Below are 22,128 nucleotides of genomic sequence, written 5' to 3' on the forward strand. Positions count from 1 at the left end.
TTAAAAGTAATACCTTGTTTATTTAATTTGATTGTGTCACAATGGCAATGTCATCAAATTTCCAGATATTGTCATTCAAATCGACGTCGAATCCCATTTCCAACTTCTTTCCTGCACTGGCAACTTCCCACTTTTCTGGGCAAACCAGACGAAGCATCAAGAGTTTGAATAGCTCACTAACTTCATTTTCATTTCTAGTGGTAAAGTAAACAACGGTTGAATAAGTGCTACACACAATGTTCATCCTCTTTGTTCTCCACCTCTTTCTTTGATATTGGTAAATAGTTTCCAAGTCTAGGAGACGAACTGGAACAGTATGATGATCATCTGGGCCTTCTGATTCAATACCGAGTTGATTGAATTCATTCAACCCAATTGAATAGACCTCAACCTCTTGAGGTGACCTTTTGGATTTCTTTGTATAGACCAAGTGGCATTTTCCTACGTAAATATCGAGAATATTTGGATCGGAGAGAATTTCGGATCTGGTTGGTGGAATGATATCCATAGCATAACCCACAGCAGCATGACCATATTGATTATCACCCATTACATAGAAACTTCCATTCACATCCCTCAGATAGGATGTAAGGGAGTTGGAATAAATATCACAAATATTTGCATTAAATCTATGAATAATTTCTTTGAGAAGAGTAAAGTTTTCAACTGGACCTCCACTTCCAATTTCTCCATAATTATTTGAACCTGTAACGAAAACTTCGCCATTGGCTGTCAGCAACATGGTGTGATAGTCTCCGGCTTGTACTTTTACAATTCTGGATTTTGTAAACCTGCTTGTATCCAATTTAGTGAGCTCGTTAACAGTTGGAGGGAAGGAATTTCCAAGTTGGAAATCACTATTATCACCACACATATACACTTGATGGTCAAAAGTTAAAATTACTGTATGATCATAGCCACAAACAACTTGTTGGATTGGTCCAACTTGTTTTGATACTTTTGTGAGTTTGGTAATTTCTTGGTCAGGGCTTCCAATACCACATTGACCGAATCTATTACTTCCACAAGTGTACAGTGAGATATTGTCATGAGCCAAGAATAGAGTATGCTCGCCTCGAGAAATGATTTCCTTAATGTGTAAGAATTGAGCATCTGGAATTTCAGCCAAATCATTCCCAGGATGACCTAATTGTTGGCATGAATTTTCACCACATGACCAAATTCTACCTGACTGACTCAAAAAGAAGGTATTATCAAAACCTGCAGCAACAAAAACAATCTCATCTGTAATGTGAGCATAATTGTTGACAAAATCGTGCTTGCTAGTAATCTTTGAAGTGGTTGGAATTTGTGTGGCATGGGATTGGGTTGGTAAAAATCTGGTAATATCAATAGGGTGAATGACTGTAGTTTCAATACCTTCTGCAAAACTGGTAGCTGAGCCAAAGAATGAGGTATTATGAGATCTACCTGTGAGTGATGAAGAGGAAGAGGATGAAGATGATTTGCTCTCAATAGTTGCAGAGCTTCCAAAATTCTTTTGTTGGTTATTCATATTATTATTATTATTATTTGGAGGCAAAAATGGTGAAAGGTAGTTCAAATTTACAGAGCTCCTATAGTATGGAGCGTTTGGAAGTGATTCAGGTTGAGTTGTTACTGGAGTTTTTTCGGTTTCTCCAGGAGTAATAATGATATCGAGTGATGATGGTTCATCGTTGCTATTGTACAATTGGTTGGAAAAACTAGTATCATTGTTGGAAAAGCTACTATTGAGCCCTGATGGAGGATTATATAATTGTTGTCCGATGGAGGTTGGAACTCTATGGGCTGTTTCAATCAAGGATGATGAAACAGAGAATGAATTAGCTTGTTGGATATCATTGAATTCATCAAAATTATTTCTATTGGAAGGCACTGGGTTGACATTTTGTAAAATACAATCCTCATCATTGTTGAGGGAGAGATTGATTTCTGGAGCCTTTAAAAAGCAACTATTTTCTCGCTGGTTATAGGATTCAGCACTGATCATGCTAATATTCGATCGTTGTTTTGTGACAGACATACTAGAGAGATTGAGTCTGTCAATAGGTGCAGATTTTCCAATCTTGTACATCCTAGTTGACTTAGATAAAACAAATTGATCAACAGCAATATCATGCAATAAATTATATCTGTTATCTCCACAATAGAATACCTTGTAGTGATGGTATGGTCTAATGAGAGAACCACTTGGTAATCGTTTTCGTGAGTGGGCGTTAACTGGTGTTTGTGAAAGTCCTTTTGTCGTTTCCTCCGAAGAAACTGTCAGAAAATTATTCTGAGTAGTGGCACCATTCATAATGACATTATTGGTGTGAATATTTGTTGTTGATGGAGGAACATTAGAGGAGCAACTCATTCTATTCAACAAGTAATCAACACCATCCAATTGACCTGATGAACCTTGACCGGACAAGAAGGCATCCTCTTCATCCTGTTTTGGAGAGGAAGTGGGCGATGAATTGTGACTGTACGAAGACGACGCATTCGAACCTGTTCCAGCCTTTGTTTGTGGCGAAAGTGAATCGGATGATGTTCTATGAGTGAGTCCTGAAGGTTGACTAGCAGCCTTTGTTCGTAATCTTTGTGGTGGAACAAAATCGTCTCCTGCTGAAACACTCTCCTGTATACTAGCAAGTTTAAATATCTTGAACACCATGATCTTGTTGTTTTCTCTTTAAAAAAGGCCTAGTTTAGTTCTACTGGAGTAGTAGTTTTGAGTGGTTCTGGTTGTTGTTGTTGTTGTAGTTTTGACAACGTTTTTCCAAATCAGCGTGCAGAGTTTGTAGTTGTGCTGGTTGTTGTAGTTTTGTTTTTTTGAAAGGTTGAGAAAAAAAGGTGTTGGAGGCAATTTTTTAAAGTTTTGTCAAGTTTGAAAAAGCCTTGTGGTTCTTCAAAGTGTTTCGTCCAAAATCAGCACCGAGTTACCCCACTGGGTTGTTCTTTTCTACTTTTCTTCAAATAAAAGTAGAATGGAAGTAGAGAGCAAAATATTAATATTATACAATAGTCAGCTCACACTACTGATTAAAACTCTTTGCAATACAACAACAATACTATCTTTTGATGTCCAATGATTTTACTGTAAATTAAGTTTGCCGCCAGAAATTTGTTTGTTGGCTCACTTAAACTTGTATTTTACTAGATTTAGTGTTTTGTTGTCTACTGATACAATGATGAAGATGACACAATGAAAAAGGCACGATAATGGTAATTGGCCTTGCAGATGTTGGTTTGATTGGTGCGTTTTTTTCTCTTGTTCCTTCTCGAGTCAACCAAGAGTTTTAAAATTTGATTTTGCAATACAACAGCAACAATGCAACTTGTAATTTTACGACTCTTCGTTTTTTGGAATAATTTCTCCAAATGTGATGATTGAAAGAGAAGATGTTGAGTCGAATTGTTTATGGTTCAATGGTTTTGAATTGACTGTTTAGGAGTTTTAGTTGTGAAAAGGAATCGATAATTAACAAATTAAAAATGAATCAGTGATTGATAAGATTTTGACCAAAGGTTTATTATTCGAAACAAAAAAAGAGAAAATGATAAACTATTTCATAAGACTTCAAATTCAGCATTGGCACTAACAAACCATGACTGTCGGACGACTTCCTTTCTTCAATGTTTCAACTCAAAGCAATTGTATTCGAATCTCGTTAATTTTATACAAAATTGAAGTTATTTCTAACTCTACAATAGTGGCAATTGACTTTCTTTAAAAATACATCAAATTGCCAACAGAATCCATCATCATCAAACAAATATTGCAAGTGGAAATGCAGAAAACAGAAACAGAACGACGTCATATTATTCTTCTTGGTCGGAAGAATATCACTTAATATCTGCCATTAAGCATGCGCGTGAGGATTAATCTTATTGAAACCCTCCTTTTATTTATCAAGGTTTTTTATGTAGACGGCAGTTTGGCGCACAATACCTCAACATCTCTACAGTTGAAACGCACATTTTGAACGCATCTTACTTCAATTGTGCTTCTTCTAATTATTCATGCTATTATTTAACGTGCTTGTATTAAGAAACTACAGAAAAAACAAAAGGAAAAAGTGAGGGATAACTGATCAATTAATAATTAAGAGCGAAACAAGGGTATATTCGGAAGAAGAAAACAAACCTCAACACTAATTTCATGTGCAATTGTTATCAACAACATCAGAGTAAAACAATTCATAAAGATGAGTATAGAAATTAAAGTAAAACCCAAGATGAGTCATCAACAATCCAAACAGCATGATGAAATTGTCAATGATCATAAGGCTCACAATCAGAAGAATCATCATCAGAGACCTTCTGTTCTCTTGTCGTGGCACAATTTAGAGTTTAAAGTAAAGGTGGCTGCTAGTCAGGCTTCAAGAAGAATTGCACCATCAAGTTCGGAAGAGCAATTGAATGGAGAATCACAACAAGAAAATGCATCATCACAAAAATCTTGGAATCCTGTCAATTACTTTAAACAGAAAATAGCAAAGGTTGAGAAACAAGTATTGCAACCAATGACTGGTTTTGTAGAGCCAGGCACAGTTTTGGCAATAATGGGCCCTAGGTAAGTTTTTGCATCTTGTTTATTTACAGTTGAATGCGGTTCAAATTTTTCAATCTACAATTTGATTCAGTGGTTCTGGCAAGACAAGTTTTCTCAATTTGCTAGCTCAAAGAGTTAAACCAAGTGGAGGAACAATTAAAATCAATGGAGAAAATGTATCAAATCATATGAGCTCATTCATGGCATGCAGTGCATTTGTGGAGCAGGATGATGTCTTGATGGGTTCACTCACGGTCAGAGAAACATTGAGATATGCGGCCTTATTGAAAATGCCATCAAGTAAATATACAATGAGAGAAAAGATGGAACGAGTTGACCATTTGTTGAAAGAATTGGGATTGGAAAAGAGTGCAGATACAATTGTAGGAGTTCCCGGACTTTCGAAAGGTATTTCAGGAGGTGAAAGAAAAAGACTCAGCATTGCTGTGGAAATTATCAATGATCCAGCTGTATTATTTTTGGATGGTAAGTGGTTTTATCTTTATATGTAAATTAATCATTCTTTGAATTTGTTTTGATATTATTATCATTAGAGGTAACAACTGGATTGGATGCAAGAACAAGTTTAAATGTAATTCAAACAATTATGAAATTGGCAAGAAAGGGAACAACTATTGTATTAACAATTCACCAACCTCGTTCAGATATTTTCCAAATGTTTGATAGGCTTATTCTTCTTGCACAGGGAAGAATTGCTTATTTTGGAGATGGTCAGCATGTTTCACATTATTTTGAAAAACTTGGCTATCAATGTCCAGAAGACTACAATATTGCAGATTATTGTATCGATCTGATTAGTGAAAATCCGTCCTACACCAGTGATAATCCAAAGAAGAAACTAGACGAAGCAAGAAGAATTACCTCAATATTGGATCACTATGAAAAACACACTTCACAATCAATGAAGACGCCAAAATACGATTCAGAAAGTCAAACAGATTTCAAAGCTTTGAAACTCACTAGAAACAATGCCTTCTCACAATTTATCATTCTATGTCTGAGAGGGTTACTTAATACTGTAAGAAATAAGCAATTAACAACTGTGAAAGTTTTCCAACAAATAGTAATGGCATTACTGGTTGGTTTGATTTTTATTCGATTGGGACATACCCAAACAGATGTACAAAATAGAATTGGAGCATTATTTTTCATAATGGTAAGTTTTTGAACCCAATTTTAAATTATATTGATTTCATAATAGACCAATCAAATCATGTCTCCACTCTTTGGATCAGTTTCAAGTTTTCACAATGATAGACCTGTTTTATTCAGAGAAAGAGGGGCGAACCTTTACAATATTGGCAGTTTTTACTTTTCCAATCTGGTTGTTCAAATGCCTTTATCAATGTTTTTCCCAATATTCTTTGGATCAATGGTGTATTATTTAGTAGGTCTAAATGAAAATGTAGAACGATTCTTCATGTTTATACTCATACTGATAGTGGTAGCCATCTCTGCCAGTAGTATGGGTTCTCTGTTTGCAGTGCTGAGCCCATCGTTTGGTGTGGCCATGTCAGTCATTCCTCTCATCACAACCATGTTGATGCTCTTTGGAGGATTCTACAGAAATGTCTCAAATATTCCACCTTACTTTATTTGGATTTACTGGATATCGGTATACCACTTTGGGTTTGAGGCATTAGTTCACAATGAGTTAGTTGGAGCTGTCTTTGAATGCCCTACATCCTTCTGTGCCTCACCAACTGGAGAAGCAGTTATTGAGGTTTTGGAAATGAATGGTCCTCTCTCCAACATTTGGATCAACTTGGGTTTCATGTTGGCTGTGGCACTCATTTGTCAAATTATCAGTTTTATTGTGTTGGCACTTTTCGTCAAACCAAAACGATAAATAAATTTTTTATTAACACTATATTTATATTACATTATTTATACATGTAATTAATAAATTATTAAAGAGAAATTCTAAATTAATAAATGCTCATAAGATTGAACAAGATTCTCATCACAAATTAATTTTTTAAATTTTAAAAAAAATGTACTGCAGTAGTACCTCATCGCCAACTGCTGATACTACTCTGAATAATAACAACAACAGTTCAGTGGAAGACGAAAGCACTAAGAGACGATATTTCAGAGATATACCGATCGTTAAATTTCCAACAGATTATGTGCAACGGAATGATGTTTACATGTACACTGAAGATATATCCTACTTTTTGGGAGGTATAATTCCTGCTTCCGATATTGAAAGTTTATTTGAGGAATTTAGAAAAATTTGTCCCAAGAAGATTAAACACGAGCAACAAGAAGTTGTAACTTTTAAATATAAAAAGCAGAGTAAAAAGAGGAAGAAAAAGATATTTGATACTATAAAGGAACGAATGTTGACTTTTCAAGAAGGACATACAAAGTCAACACCAAGAAGTGTCATAGAGGCAACGAGGAATGCTGAAAGATTCTGTTTTTTGAATGCAGAACGAGTTCATTCAATGTTTTTAAATGCACTTGTGGAATCTGAATCGGATTTACCTGTTGCTTTCATCTTGTTGAGATCGATTTTGGACGAAAAGATAATCAAATCTCCATATAAATCATCAATAGGAATTCATGCAGATTATCCATCTATGGAGCAGAAACAAGAGGGAAAAATGGATATTGTCTTTCCTCCAGAATTTAAACGTTCGAAACATGCATTGTGGACTATTAGGAAAAAAAATACAAAGGAAATGGAATCGGAAAAGAAAAAGCCCTCAACAGAAGAAAAGAATTCCAAGTCTGCAACATCTTCAACATCCAAACCAGCTGAAGCACCATCGTCTTCTGGAAAATCGTCAGAAAAGGAGGAAAGGGAAGAATCTCTATTCCTTCCATTGGGTGGGCATGAAAGTTCCATAGACTCACCAAAAATTATAGAAAAAACGAGTAATAGCACCACTACCAATAATACTAAGAATATTTCTCAACCAATAATTCCAACATTTACTCACAGTTTAATATCAATAGGAAAATCAGTGAGAGTTTTATATTCAATGGATACTAGTAAGAATAATTCAATCAATTTAACGATATCAATTAAGGAATATGATGAAGCTATCAAGGCAACAGAGAAACAGACGAGAAACATCACTCTAACTGATAATAGAGTTAAGGAATTGTGGATTTTGGACTATGCATTTGGATTGAGCTATTCTGGAGGAATTGCGGGAATACCCTCGTCTCAGTACTTTAATTCTGGACTATCTGTGGTTTTGGATAAAAGTTTACAGCCAATGTTGGAACAGATAAGGACTAAAATCAATATCCCTTGCGTACCCTTCTCAGAGAGTATTCTCAAGAAGGATGTCAAATCTCCTCAACAATTGTCCAGACTATGTGAGGAAATGGTCACCGACTCATCAGATGCACCATCGACCAATACCACAAGTGCAAGCAGTACAATGACTGATAACACGACAGATAATTGTCCACCTGTAAATAATATTGAATCCTCTTCCTCCTTCATTATTCCACCAACAACTAGTATTATCCCTCCTGTAAATAAGAGTAAATCAAGCGAAGAACAACAACCTAAGACAAACTCTCAAGAGTTTACTAATCACTTCACACTTCCCGATGATGGCAAAATAGATTTGAATAAGTGTGATATTAGCATAACTTATGCTCCATGGGAAGAGGCATCTAGTCCAGTTGGTAGCAATAATGATGCATATTCTGATAGCCACTCTGTCTTTTTCGATGATGACGATCATGAATTATATATTAATAGGAAGAGAAAGAATATGGAAGACCCTTCGAGCAGCGATGAGGAGGAGGAGGATGAGAATGATGAAACGTCAAAGAAAGGAAAAATTAATGAGCCAGAAGAAGAGTTAGAACCTCATCATATTACTGTACTTAAACGATTATTACAGTTCCAGTTGATTCGAGAAGAAGATTACGATAACAAACTCAAATTTTTCCAAGCCATCAATGAATATAGATCAGGATCTCTTCAATCCCTCCAAAAAATCATCAATTCCGAAATGGAGAGCCTGAACAATTTTACAGAGTATGAAAACTTTATTTGTCCTCTGTCTAAGAAATTCATTTTGGATCCTGTTCTGGCTACAGATGGATTACTCTATGATAGAACGGCACTCTCTCAATGGATGATAACCTTCTCCTCTGTTTCATTGCTTGGTGGCTGTAGAGTGACATCCTTTACAAATATGCCATCTGCTGTTGAGGAAATTAATAGAATTCTCTCCAAAAAAATTGGACATTGTATTGAATTTATTGAGCAAATTGTCGAACAAAAAGTTTATTGCATTGATTTAATTCCTTTAATAGATCAAGTTGTATATTATGATTCTACCCTCAAACGGTATAGACGAAAATTGTTGGATTTTAAGGAAAAAATTATCTATCAAAATATTTCAACTATTGCAAATGGTCAGGATAGATATTTTGATTGTGGAAAGGAAATTTTAGAGTTGGAAACTGAAAAGAATGTAAGAATTCAATATTCAATATCCATGTTGGAGAAGAACCCAAACCCTGACTATTACACATACTTCTCCCATGTTATTTATGAGTGTTGCAACCGTTCTATCAATGAATTGAAACAGGTTCCAAATTTGTCAACACAAATTCTCAACAATATTCTGACTGTTCTATTTCTCAAAAGAGAGTTTAATCATCCTCAATTCTTTAGTTCTGTAAATATTGATCTTTTCACTCAACCGACAGCTAATCATTGGATGCACATGCTAATACTCCTCTCTCAAACTGAGGCAGAGATTCTTGCATCAAATCATCAGTAATTTATTATAAACATTTCTAATATGAACAATGACCAAGTGTATTAATATTTTCGGTAAAGTTAATAAGGATAAAATATGTTATTAATAAATATCTTATTGAACTGTATCTCTAAATTGTCATGATGATTTTAATTAAACACTTGAAGTCTGACAAGTTACCATATCATCTCAAAAAAAAATGTCATTCTCACTTCCAACAGAAAAACCAATCGTTCTCTCCTACTTTCAAAAATACGACAATAACAACTCTTCATCTATCGGATTAAAAGAACTAACTCAACTCTTATCCGATTTGGGTTTTAAAATTGAACAAAAAAATAGTGAAAACAATGAACGTTCTTGGCGGGAATTGAAAAAGAAGGAAGTTAAGGCAATCGCAACCTTGATCGATAGAGATTGCTCCAAGTCGATTTGTTTTGAAGAGTTTTATATTTGGTGGATTAAATTGAGTGGATCGGGATTTTCTACATTGACTAAGAAGGTTAAAATGTTGACTGCTGCTTATGATAGTTTTGTTGTATGTTGTTGTTATTTAATATTTAATATTTAATATATAATTATTTTATCATCACAAATATTAAATGTTGATAAAGAATTTCGATAAAGATAAAAGTGGATTTTTGGATTTCCCTGAAGAATTTGATCAATTCTATCAAGCCTATTTCCAAGATGCTGGTGATGCTACTCATTCTAAAGAACAAGTTGCTAAAGAACTTGACAAGGATGGAGATGGAAAAGTTTCATTCCAAGAATTGGTTCAAATTTTAGGAATTTTAAACTAAACTCCAACTATTAGAAACATTTCAATTATTTCATTATCAAATTATGTATTTTAAAATTTAAAACTCAATAATATCACATTTAAATTAAAATACTAAAATTTTTATTGATCTTTACCACCATCAAATGTCACCTGCCAAAAACATTATTAAAAAAAATGAGCATGTCAAATGGCCTGGGAGATCTAAACAACTCCCAATCCAATCTGATGAAACTGGCCACTCTCAACTCATCCTTCCAACAACAACAATCCATCGACCAAGACATGGGCACCTTTGAGAAGAAACTTGCCGCCGAAGCCGAAGCCTTCGAGAGAGCCTTGATCGAGGAAACCTCGCAACCTCTCCGTCGTGCACTCCAACGTTACGAATTCTATACGCGCCAAGAGGAACAACGTCAGGAGAGGAAGAGAGAGTTGGGTTCATTGGTGAAGAGAAAAGAGCGCGGTTTTCAGCAATATACTACTACTCAGCAACGGCTAGAGAAAAAATGTTCCACCTCGAATCATCACGATTACGATGCCTATTTGTGTTTGGGTCAAGGAGGACAGTTGGTAGAGAAGAATTATTATGGTCCCTTGTTGGTGTATAGTAGTAATAGTAGTGCTTCTAATAATTCATCATCGGATGGTCAGGATGAAGAGGAGAGTTTGATATTGAATAAGAAACACTCTGATCATCATCACCATCATGAAAAATCTGAAGAGACAATGGATGAACATCATTCGGATGATGATTTGATTCATGAAGCTATTTTGGAGGAACAAAAACACTTGATTGAAACTTTTACTGCCATGCAAAATGGTGAATTACCAACACCTTCTGGAGTTGCTTCTAAACCTGTCTATTTGGGTGAGGATGGTACCTTGTATAATTTGTATTATGAACCATTGCCAAAACAAGATTCAAGCATGTTGAGAGGTAGAGGAAAATTTTCACAAATTGCCTATGGATCAAGTGCAAAATCTTCTGAAGCTGAAATTGTGGAAGGTATCAATAAGGCTAAACAATTGAAGGATAAGAAGAATTTAACAAATGAAGAGGAATTAATTGTTAAAAAGTATGGTCAAGTTGTCAATGGTAGTGAAGAGTTGATTGACAAGTATGTTAGAAGAGGAAGAATGCTTGATCGTTATGAATATCAACATGATCCTGATTTGTACTTGTCAGCACCAGATCCTGAAAGTTTCACCTCCTTTGATGATTATGAAGAAGCTCTCTTAAACTGGACCAAACAAGTCGAATCCAAGTTGGGCTATTTGCAATTACCTCGTGTAATGGGCAGACATTATTTCCGTCCAGCCGAAAGATCTGAAAATAGTGCTGCAGCTGAAAATGCCATTGATCAACGTGCTAGTACTCATCTCCATGGCAGTAGACATATTTCTGAGAATCTTACAGCTATTGCATTGAAAGGTGGTTTTGATGATGACAGTTTAGATGGTCCTAACACTATTGGTCACGAAACTTGGGAAGCTCAACTCGTTCCTCTCGAACCAAAACCAGAGTTTTATGAAACTTTTAAAGAATATGAAATGGCAATGATTCGTTGGGCTATTGTAACTCTCGGATTACCATTCCTTCCTCCTCATGTTGCCCAATATCAAACTTTACTCGGTTTGAAATTAGTCAATGAACCAACCTTCCAAATTTCTGGTGTTCAAGTCTCCTCTCAAGACAATGAAGAAAAGGAAGATCTTGAAACTAATATCAATGATGATGATAGATTGGATGACGATAAGGTCTCAATTCGTTATGAGGTCAAGAATGAATGGGAAAATCTTAAACCAAATGTTAAACAAGAAATTACTAATGGTATTCAGCAAGTGGTCAATACCAAAATGGAAAATAAGAAAAAGTATAGATCCTATCACAAACCAGTACTTCCTATTATACATGGTACTTTGAAATCTGAAAGAAAGGCCGTTCAGCTCAAACTCGTAGCAGGTGAAAGAACCAAGCCAGAAAATGTCAGAAGTTGGATCGTTTACCAAAGACAAAAAAAGTCTCTCAGTTGTGTTCCAGCTCAACTTACTTTGACTTATTCTTCAGCCAACGCATCCGATATAGATCACCAAATTCCATTGAGAAGAAAGGATTTAACTCCTTTGGATATTCGTGCCTCTCAAGATTGTGAAGAGGTAGAAAGAGATGTCGTGAACTTTGACTCACCAGAGTACGATCTCGGTGAGATTGACTTTAATTTGCTTGCCAATAATCCAAATTACATGATGTTCCTTCAAATTGTACTTGCTAGAAAGGATAATGAAAAGAGATTTGACCACCTCAACAGTTGGTACTTCCCTAAGGAGGAACCTTTCTATTTGAGTGAAATGTTTAGTGGTTTGTGCTCTGTTCTTGATAAGGTTGAACATCCTTCACAAATGAAGGTATCTCACTTTGAAGGCATTTTCCAATCTTCTGTCTATTTGGACGATTTCCAAAAATTCTTGAACACTGACTTGAAACTTAGAATGAGTATGATGAAGAATGGTGTGGAAATTCCTGTTGAAACTTATGGTAAACTCATGTTCTGCTCCACAACCAAACAACACTTTAGTGCCATACTCAAATTTTTCCACAATTCCAACTCTCCTCTCACTCACGTAAAGGTTGCTCACTATGTCAAGGAATTCTTCAAGCAAGAAAATTCCAAGGACATTATTTCAGAGTACCTTCAAGATGATGATTATACTACCTTGCAATACATTGCTCGTGCTGTAACACTTTTCGATGAGGTACCAGTTCAATTGTACGAATACTCAGAATCAACAAGAAATGCTGTTATTAACATTGTCTTGTCTGATCAAGGTAAAAAGAAGGAAGATTCCACATTGAGAATGGTAGACAAGTTCCTTGTCAACTTGCTCATGTTGTACTATACTAACTGCATTACAGTTTCTCTTGTTGAGGAAGATAAGGCCTACCCACACGTATACCCATTCTTGGTTACTAAACTTGAAAAGTACATTGATGAAGTTAACAAGTATCTCAAGTGCAGCAAGTCCTTCCTTAAATCCCACATTTGGAAGATACTTGGATCTAGAACCAAATCTGTTACTGCACTTGGTAAATTTGTACTTTCCTTCTTATTCTTCTTGTCATGGAAGGATGATATCAAGAATGCTCTCAAATCAGAAGATACAGAGCTGCTCAATAATATTAGAAAGCTAGCCTCAAGTACCTTCAGTCACGTCCAAAATGCAACAGCCAGATTGTTCCCATTATTGAAGGAGTACGAAGACTTGTTGACTAAGGATTATAGAGATGGTAACAGGGTTTTGAGAGATTTGGACTTGGCAGAGACTAAATCTGCCAGACAAGCTGTAGTAGACTCTCGTCCTCCACTTGTTGCTTCCATGGTTCTTGAATTCTTGAATGAATCTCTTACTGTTAGAAAGGAAGAATTTGGTTCTCAACAAGATGCCTACTATCACATGATTGTTGGTCTTATTGAATCACGTGTTTTCACATTGGTTCTTGATGAAGTTCTTGCAACTGTCACCCAAAAGAGAGTTCACCAAGGTACCGTTATGGGATCCTTGTTTATTGCCAAGTTTGCTAAATTCCTTGTTTGCAATCAATTGGTTCCACAAGACAAGACCAGTGATAACAACCCTACCAAGTGGGGAGCTCTTAAAACAGCCTTCTCATTGAAGAGAAAGGAGGTTGTTGAAGTCAAACAGGCTCTCTATTCTGGTTCCAAGGTTGAAATCAATAGTGCCATTCTTCTCTCCATGTGGGACTTTATTGGAAAGCCTGACAGATTGAGAAAGACCTACAGACCTCGTTGTGCCATGTTGATTGCCTTCCGTCATCTTATCAAGGTACCTGAAATTTTCAACATGATGCCAAGGGATGCCTTTACCAACTTTTATACCAAATTATTGGAATTGTGTAAGGATGATGTAGATATGGAATTCAACAGAAATGCATGGAGATTATTCTATCAACTTATTAAATTCCATGGTGAAGATGTTATGAAAGATATTGTAAATCATAACATGTCCAGTTTCTTGAATCTCATTACCGTTCAAAAGTCCATCATTGCTACTAATGCCCTTCATTACTTTAACAAGATTTTCAACTTGCCAATCGAAAGAACCATCTCCAACAAGTTGAGCTCTTTTGCCACTCCAGATCTCCGTTGTGAAAAGGGATACAATGTTCCTCAAAAGACCAATGCTCAATACATCAAGACAGTCGATATGCTCATCAACTTTATTATCAATAAGAATATGGTGGAGGCTATCTTTTCCAATGCATACAACTTGTGGTCTAAGGACTTTAAGGGTTGGCCATTCCAAAGTTTAGCCACTCTCTTCTTCACAATCAACACTCACTCTGCATGCACTAAACTCCAACAAGCATTCCAAAAAGCTAATATTGGCAATACATTGGGTGTTGTTTGTAAAATGGTTTCTGCACCAGAGGACAGTGGTTATCATGACTATAAGAGAAGATTTAATCTTGATAAGGATGTCATGGATTGGAACATGAAACACAAACATTACTTGTATATTAAAGCAGATGAAAAGAAGTAGATTTCAACAACGTCAACACAAATATCTAGAAGATTTTATTTTCCTGCTCAATAAAAATTTAATGAACCATTGGCCTTTCTTAATTCTCCCAAACTCCAACAACCAGTAAGCAACTTGCTAACCGTAGAACCTCATATACTGTGCCACAAACAATTTGTTATCCTCCAAAAATCCGCAGGAACCGTAAACAGCTATCTTGAACATTCTAACTTGCCGTTTTTAGCCATGGTATTGTTTGATGAATTTTCAAATTTTCATAACAGCAGAAAAAAACCTCAAAAGACAGCACGCACCAAGGTTGTTGTCTTCTCTCATAGAATCAACAAGAACAAGAACATGATGCAACAACCTATTAGGAGTATGGTGATGAATAGCAGCCTCAAGATGAAGCTAGGACTTGTTTTAATTCTCTCCATCCTCTTCTTCTCATGTTCTCTTCATAACATGGTAACATGCTCAAATAGTAATCAGGATTTTAAAAACATGAATCATCAACCAATTATTGATAATATAATCGCGAATAGTGCTATTGAACAACAACAACAACATGAACAAATATCAACCAATAGCAGATCATTAATAGATTTAAAGGGATTATTGAAGAAAACTAAGGGACTTTTAAGACTTCCATCAAAGAAACACTTTCTCACAATAGATTTCAAGTTGCATTCAAGATCCAATGTCATTGTTAATTCAAATGCTAGTGATAAGAAGGAACCACTCTATAGAGGAAGAGCTTTATTGAACTATCAGGGAAGTAACAATAGATTGAGACTTGTTTCGACCTCTTCTTTGCTAAAAAAGACAATTTATTATGATTCAGACAAGATGTCATATACTGATCATGATTTGTCTGGAGAAAGAGAAGATGTAATTGTTCCAACAAGTGAAGTGCCATTCCACAAGTTTTTCCAAGCTTTACATGATGAAATGATGAGTGGAATTGCTCATTCCAATTATATTCCTGCAAAAGTTCCAATTTATGATGAAGCAATTGAGAGATTGTGTCCAAATTTTAGAAATTCAAGACATTTAGTTTATTTTGGAGAGCAATATTATGTTTTTTGTATTGGAAGGGAAAGTGTTTCACATAAGAATGAGGACGAAACACTCAATGCAAATCTTTTGCTTACCAAGTTTATTATAGCTCAGGAATTTATTGTGGAAATTTCAAATATTCACTCAAGTCTACTTCCATTAGATTTCAATCTCAGTAAAATGATTAGAGGAATTTTCACACAACAAAACGAAGAGGAAAACTTTAATTTGTTCGTGGAATCTCCAACCATTCAAGAAGAATTGAGAAAATTCGATTTGAAATACAGAAAGAAGAGTCAGTCAGGTTTGAAAGACTTATTCCCAAAGGAAAGAGCTATTTTCTCGGAGAGAAGTTATACTCCAGATCCAGATCCAACTCATTCCCACTTTTTCAGTTCTGTCAGCTGTAAGATTCCATATCTTCGTGGTAAATTATGTAAGGAAACTGACAGTTTGGTAGCTAAGGATGACAGGAAGATTTGTTTCTTTTTACATGGAGCTGGTCAATGGTATGTTTTTGTTCATTTCACATTCATGTTCTAATTAACATCATGTCAATTTCTATATTCTGTTTTTCAAAACTAAATTAGGCCATCTGATAAGGGAGAACCAACTAGAAAAGATTATACAGATTATTGGGGTCCAATGTCTGATTACACACCTCAATGCTCTGAAAGATGGTACATTAGAGAGGAAACCAAATACAGAGGATGGGACAATCGTGAACTTCAACAAAGTTTTTGTGATTTCCTCCTCTTGAAACATCTCCCACAACTGGCCAATAGCACTGCTGACAGAACTGTCAAGAATGCCATCATTTATGCTCATTCAATGGGTAATTTAATTCTTGCAGGAGCCATCAAGAATGGAATTTGTAATTTGGAAAAGGAAACCATCTCCTGGTACAATATTCAGGGACCAATGAAGGGAAGTAAGGCAGCTCACATGTTACAAGATTTGTGTGCCAATAGAGTTTCAGTGCTTACCCCTGGAATTGCCAAGACCATTGCTGCTAAGGGTGGTTACTGTCTCTCTAAGGAAAGTGAAACTCTATTCCCAACCTATGAATCCTTAAAGATTGATTATCCAGGAATTGATCAATTGGGTGAAATTGCTGCTCCATATATTAAGGGACACATGTGTGGTACGAGCCCATCTGGATTGAATACAATCTATGCTCCTGCTCTTTCATTCCTGAGTAATTTGGTCAAGTATGGAGAAGCAAATGATGGAATGGTTACAATTAGTTCATGTCGATTGGCTCCTTTGGAATCATTCACTTCAAATCACTATACTCAGAATTATATGGTTGAAGCAAATCATGCTGATGGTACATGTCAATCTGGTGATGCTTGGTTTGGTTCTGTAAAGCCATGTTCATATTATCTTTTGAAGAAATAAACTTATGTTTCAATTAGAAAAAAGACAATGAAATTTATCTAAATTGATTATCTGCGCTCAACAGGTGTGCAGTTGGATATTCTTCAGTATTCGTTACAAAGTTTACAAAATTATCTTCCGCCGGATTGTGGTTCGTGCGCACAATTTTTCCACCTCACCAATTCTTGCTGGGTACAGCAAGAAAACAAGGCGAATTGAAATAAATAGTGTTGTGAAATGATTTTCTTTTGAAAACATATCAAAAAAATCTATTCACACAATGGCTTCTAGCTCAATCAAGGCAATTTTCTTGCTTTCTCTCATTGTTGCTCTTCTTTTCGTTGATCAATCAGTCCAATCTTTGAGAAGTTATGATCTAGATCCAAAAGAAGTTGTTCTTCCATTCTACACAAAAGCTTTAACTGCCAACAATCAAACTGGCATCAATGGGCTCGCTCCATTACTCGACAAGATGTTAACCAAAAATTTCCAATCCATCAATGCAGAAGAAACCAAAAACAAGGCAACCATGATTGCAAGTATTCAATACTTTTGGAAATTAATCCCAAATCTCAAATGGGAAGGTATGTATTAATAATGTTGTTTACAATAATATTGAATTCAATATATTACAAAAAATTGAATATTAAAGTAAGAGAAATGCTTCAAGATAGGAATAGAGTAATTGTCAGATCACGTGCTAGTGGTAATCCAATTGGAAATTTCTTTGGAGTTCCATGTAATGGATCCAAAGCATTTGATATCATGACCATTGATATTCATACAGTTGAGAATAATCAAATTGAAACTATTTATCATGAAGAAGAATGGACTCTTGCCATTAAACAATTATCTGGAAAATAAATAGTACCATGATTGACTTCATCAATTAATGACATCTCTTTTTTTGACAATCAATGACCAACCATTGATAGTAGAATGCTTGTGGTGATAATGGCTCCATACCTTCCTGTAGTACAATAGCAAGCTTTGGTCTTTGAGAAATTAGTACTTCTAATAGGTCGAGTGTAGGCTCAGTTTGTAGATTTAGATATTCAAGTTGCGGCCAACAATTAATGTTTTCTAGTAAAAAATTGAAGAGACCTAAATCAGTGCTTTCAATAACTTTCAAGTTGGGAAATGATTCTGTGAGAAGAGGATACATTTCATGACTGCAACAATAATTAACCAGTTCAGTTACATTCGAGTTAGATCCAATCTTCTTGTCTTGTTTATCCAAAACTCTATCCAATATTACTTTCTTCAAATTGGCACATGATTGAATTAAATCGAATGTGCCTGAATTGATTTCAATCTCTTCTAAAGTATTGATATATAATTCTACAATCTTTTTGGATTTCTTTGAATCTAATTCTCCAAATTCTCCAAAGCTTTTTATATTTGGTGCAACAGCTTTCAAAGAGCTCAATAATTTTTCATATTGTTCATCATTAAAAGTATACCCAGAACCAATATCTATATATTCCAATTTTGGATTTGGATTTCCTCCAAAATAGACATCTTCGTCTTGCTCTTCGTATCCACCCTCATACCAAACTCGTTGTGCTCTAAAACTTTTCAATGTTAGGAAGTCTCCAAGTTTTTTCAATATGGCACCAGTAATACATGACACAGGTTCTAAATCTATTACTTCAATACTTGATTGTTTTTCTAAGAATTTTAACAGACCTTCATCTGTAATGTCTAATTCTATTTGAGTTGAGCCATCGTCACTAGCAATATCAAGTGTTTTCAATTTTGGACAGAATTTGCAAATTAATTCTAATTGATCGTCATCAACAGATGTAGAACTAATCAAATAGAAATGTTCCAGGTTAGGAAACAATCCAAGTATATCAAAAATACAGCAAGTATCATTAAAGTACTTGTCTACTCTTAATGTCTTTAGATTATAAAATATAGGTATGTAGGCAAAAGTTTCGTCAAATGCTTCCTTTCTATCCTCTGTAATGTTATCAATAATAGGTATACGAACACCTCCTTTTCCCCTTCCCAAACCACCCACTGTGTATTGGTATTCCTGATGTTCAATATTGAGGCACAATATCTCTATATCTTTCAATTTTGTTAGAATTTTGAAAAGTTTAGATCTGGTTAATGTCATTTCAATTTCCACAGCCTTCAATCCATAACCAATTGGTTCTGATTCAATAGTTTTGATAAATTTTTGACTCTCTAATGCCTCATAAATATGTCTTCCTCTATTTTCGTCTGGTAATTTGACACTAAGAGTTTCGACCTGAAGTGGAGTTGGGCTTTCTTTTCTTATATTCAATAATTCAAATACAGATTCATCATCAAAATCTAATTTGAAAGAGCTTGACAACTCTTCAATTGATCCATTTCTTTTAGCTATTTCTGTTAGAATCTCTGTAATTGGCTCCACATTCGGCTCTCCCACCCAAAGCTTTTCCATTTGTCTTTTTCCAACACTTATCATATTAATTTACCCATGAAAACAAACCTCAATGCATTCACAATTGACCATTCTTTGATTTTTACATTTCTGGAATACTTTTTTGGATGCTCTTTCACATAATACTTGCAAATAACTTTTTTAATATATTCCATTGTCCATTCATAGGTATCTTTGCAAGTCATTGCCAACATTAACACTCCTCCAGTGGATAAATATTGAAAAATCACAGTCCATTCATCCCGAGTCAAATCAGAGAAGGAATATGTATTTACTTGATCGGATGTTGATGATAATTTAATCTTTTTGTGATCGGCATTATCATTTTGATCTTTGTCAACTGAGTCAAGCGCTTGATTGCTTCGTTTCATTTTTTATTATTTAACCTTTTCAAATGTGGATCACAACGTTGCATTCGATATGTTTTTCTATTTTGTAAAACCACTGAAAAAGAGGGATTTTCATCAGATATAGCAGTTTGTTAAATGAAATGATTCCAAAATCTTGTCAATTTGCGAAATAACGATAAATAAACCTTAATTTACAGAAATGAATGGCTACGGCCATATCACGATGAATGCACCTCATCCCGTCCGATTTGAGAAGTTAAGCATCGTCGAGCCACATCAGTACTGAGGTTGGAGACAACTTGGGAACCTGTGGTGCTGTAGTCTTTTTACCTTATTAATTTCTTCAGGTTGCAACTGTCAATTTCTGAATTAATTTATTATTATTGTTATTTCAGATATCATCCCAGCAGTTGTTCTGACCGATTCATGTTCATCCACTCACTTGAAATTTTGTACGTTATGATTGGAATGTGAGTTTAATTCAATATTGTATATTCAACGTTCAATTATTTTCCATCCAGTATTACCGATAATTTATTGAATTTTAATCAAGGAAAAAAAAGCGGTTAAAACTGCGGGTATTATCTCAATCAATATTAAGACCTATAAAGAGATATTTGAAAGAATTGTAGCCCTACATGTCTAGTTTATGGGGTAAAAAATTGAAAATTGTAACATTAGTTGTATTAATAAAAATTGATATCTTACTGATGCGTCGACCGGGAATTGAACCCGGGTCACGGCGATGGCAACGCCGTATTCTACCACTAAACCATCGACGCTTCATATTCATAATATTTGTAATTCAGACATGAAAATTAACTACTGATGTCTGTCCAGACAAACACTCTAATAATTATTGTAATTGATTTTGAATGTTAAAAAATGTCAAAACATCAAATAATGATTAGTGTCACTTTGGCATGCTTGTTATTGGTGACGACCGTTGCTTCTAAAGTAATAACACCATCATCACGATTAATTTCTGTAACAACTCCTTCCGATAGAGCAGCCATTTCTGTAAATAGTTTTATTGACAAATTCCTTGATCCGAAATCGAATTATTTATTCGATACTTTTACCAATTCATCAAAAACTGTTTCACCTTTAACAGGTTATTGGACTTTCGCCCAAGGATTTCACTCCATTATTGATAATGCCTTTAGAATTTCACAACAAAAACAGAGTTTATTGGATAAACCATTTTCCTATTATGTCCAATTGATTTCACAATTATACAGTGGACAAGATAAGATTGGATGGGATAGACCCTATGTGGATGACATGAATTGGATGGGAATTACATTGTTTTGGGCTTTTAAAGTTACAGGAAATCAAACTTATTTGGATAAATGTCTGTATCTGTATCAGATTATTGAAGGAAATTGGGACGAAACTTGTTGTGGATCTGTAAAGGGAGGAATTTGGTGGGATTATTCTCATTCACAGAAGGCTACTGCTTCCAATGCAGGTCCTGCAATTTTAGCTTCACTTTTATATCAAGAAATTGGAAATCTAAATTATTTGAGTTTCTCATTGAAAGTTTTCAATTTTTGGAATAATTTAATGGTAGATAAAAAGACAAGTGCTGTATGTGATCATATTTCAGCAAAGGGAGATATTGAATGCTCTTGGAGATTTACCTACAATGAAGGATTAATGATTGGAGCTGCCACCAATCTCTACAAAATTACAAATAATCAAACCTATCTCAATATTGCTTCTAATATTGCCAATTTTATGATTAGCAATGAAGTAACATTCTCAAAGATTGGAGGAACTGTTCTCTTCGATGGTACCAATTGTGTTGGAGATTGTGTTCAATTTAAGGGAATTGCATTCAGATATTTACAATTTCTCTTCAATAATTTGAATGATAATTATCCAATCAAATCTAAAATTCAACAAGTTTTGAATTCTAGTGTGGAAAGTATTTGGGAATTGGCCAGAAATCCTAACCTTGAATTATTTGGAGTCAATTGGGCAGGTCCTTCTCCATCCAATACTTTACAATATTATGAAGCTCAAGTGAATAGTGTTGTAATGACTCTTTCACTTGCTGTTTCACAACAATTGAAATAATAAAACATCACTTGTCAATAAATTTAAATATTAATAAATTTAAACCACATTCAAAGGAATGCAGAATGAACAACATTTTCTTATAGCGAGAATATCAATGATATATATAAGAAACATAACGGCAACCCAAACCAAAAACAAACACTGTTCCAACAAATCTGTTTCTGTTCTAAATATATTCTTTTATTTTT

At 34.9% G+C, this 22,128-nt stretch overlaps 7 protein-coding genes and 1 non-coding gene across 8 annotated transcripts; 5 read left to right on the plus strand and 3 right to left on the minus strand.

Moving 5' to 3' along the window:
* Nucleotides 1-2: 2 nt before the first annotated feature.
* Nucleotides 3-2,662, minus strand: NAEGRDRAFT_79933 (uncharacterized protein; the record flags this gene model as incomplete). The annotated part of the gene is made up of 1 exon (XM_002676552.1): nucleotides 3-2,662. One exon carries the CDS (start codon nucleotides 2,660-2,662, stop codon nucleotides 23-25), a length of 2,640 nt encoding a protein of 879 aa, XP_002676598.1. The 3' UTR covers nucleotides 3-22.
* A 1,564-nt stretch (nucleotides 2,663-4,226) lies between these two features.
* On the plus strand, nucleotides 4,227-6,413 carry NAEGRDRAFT_34009 (uncharacterized protein; the record flags this gene model as incomplete). The annotated part of the gene is made up of 4 exons (XM_002676466.1): nucleotides 4,227-4,564; nucleotides 4,635-5,029; nucleotides 5,098-5,720; nucleotides 5,766-6,413. 4 exons carry the CDS (start codon nucleotides 4,227-4,229, stop codon nucleotides 6,411-6,413), a joined length of 2,004 nt encoding a protein of 667 aa, XP_002676512.1.
* A 145-nt stretch (nucleotides 6,414-6,558) lies between these two features.
* NAEGRDRAFT_68148 (uncharacterized protein) lies at nucleotides 6,559-9,327 on the plus strand (the record flags this gene model as incomplete). Its single annotated transcript, XM_002676467.1, has 1 exon — nucleotides 6,559-9,327. One exon carries the CDS (start codon nucleotides 6,559-6,561, stop codon nucleotides 9,325-9,327), a length of 2,769 nt encoding a protein of 922 aa, XP_002676513.1.
* Nucleotides 9,328-9,505: 178 nt separating this feature from the next.
* NAEGRDRAFT_68149 (uncharacterized protein) lies at nucleotides 9,506-10,109 on the plus strand (the record flags this gene model as incomplete). The annotated part of the gene is made up of 2 exons (XM_002676468.1): nucleotides 9,506-9,844; nucleotides 9,921-10,109. The coding sequence occupies 2 exons, from the start codon at nucleotides 9,506-9,508 to the stop codon at nucleotides 10,107-10,109; spliced, it is 528 nt and encodes a 175-aa protein (XP_002676514.1).
* Nucleotides 10,110-10,264: 155 nt separating this feature from the next.
* NAEGRDRAFT_58182 (uncharacterized protein) lies at nucleotides 10,265-17,089 on the plus strand (the record flags this gene model as incomplete). The annotated part of the gene is made up of 3 exons (XM_002676469.1): nucleotides 10,265-14,646; nucleotides 14,968-16,197; nucleotides 16,279-17,089. 3 exons carry the CDS (start codon nucleotides 10,265-10,267, stop codon nucleotides 17,087-17,089), a joined length of 6,423 nt encoding a protein of 2,140 aa, XP_002676515.1.
* A 299-nt stretch (nucleotides 17,090-17,388) lies between these two features.
* On the minus strand, nucleotides 17,389-19,505 carry NAEGRDRAFT_58183 (uncharacterized protein; the record flags this gene model as incomplete). The annotated part of the gene is made up of 2 exons (XM_002676553.1): nucleotides 17,389-17,444; nucleotides 18,035-19,505. 2 exons carry the CDS (start codon nucleotides 19,503-19,505, stop codon nucleotides 17,389-17,391), a joined length of 1,527 nt encoding a protein of 508 aa, XP_002676599.1.
* A 1,061-nt stretch (nucleotides 19,506-20,566) lies between these two features.
* NAEGRDRAFT_t354 lies at nucleotides 20,567-20,637 on the minus strand. Its single transcript has one exon. It is a non-coding gene; the product is annotated as a tRNA-Gly (tRNA).
* Nucleotides 20,638-20,740: 103 nt separating this feature from the next.
* On the plus strand, nucleotides 20,741-21,937 carry NAEGRDRAFT_68153 (uncharacterized protein; the record flags this gene model as incomplete). The annotated part of the gene is made up of 1 exon (XM_002676470.1): nucleotides 20,741-21,937. One exon carries the CDS (start codon nucleotides 20,741-20,743, stop codon nucleotides 21,935-21,937), a length of 1,197 nt encoding a protein of 398 aa, XP_002676516.1.
* Between the last annotated feature and the right edge of the window lie 191 nt (nucleotides 21,938-22,128).

Source organism: Naegleria gruberi (genome assembly GCF_000004985.1).
Source record: "Naegleria gruberi genomic scaffold NAEGRscaffold_27, whole genome shotgun sequence".
Classification (NCBI taxonomy): Eukaryota; Heterolobosea; class Eutetramitea; order Acrasida; family Naegleriidae; genus Naegleria; species Naegleria gruberi.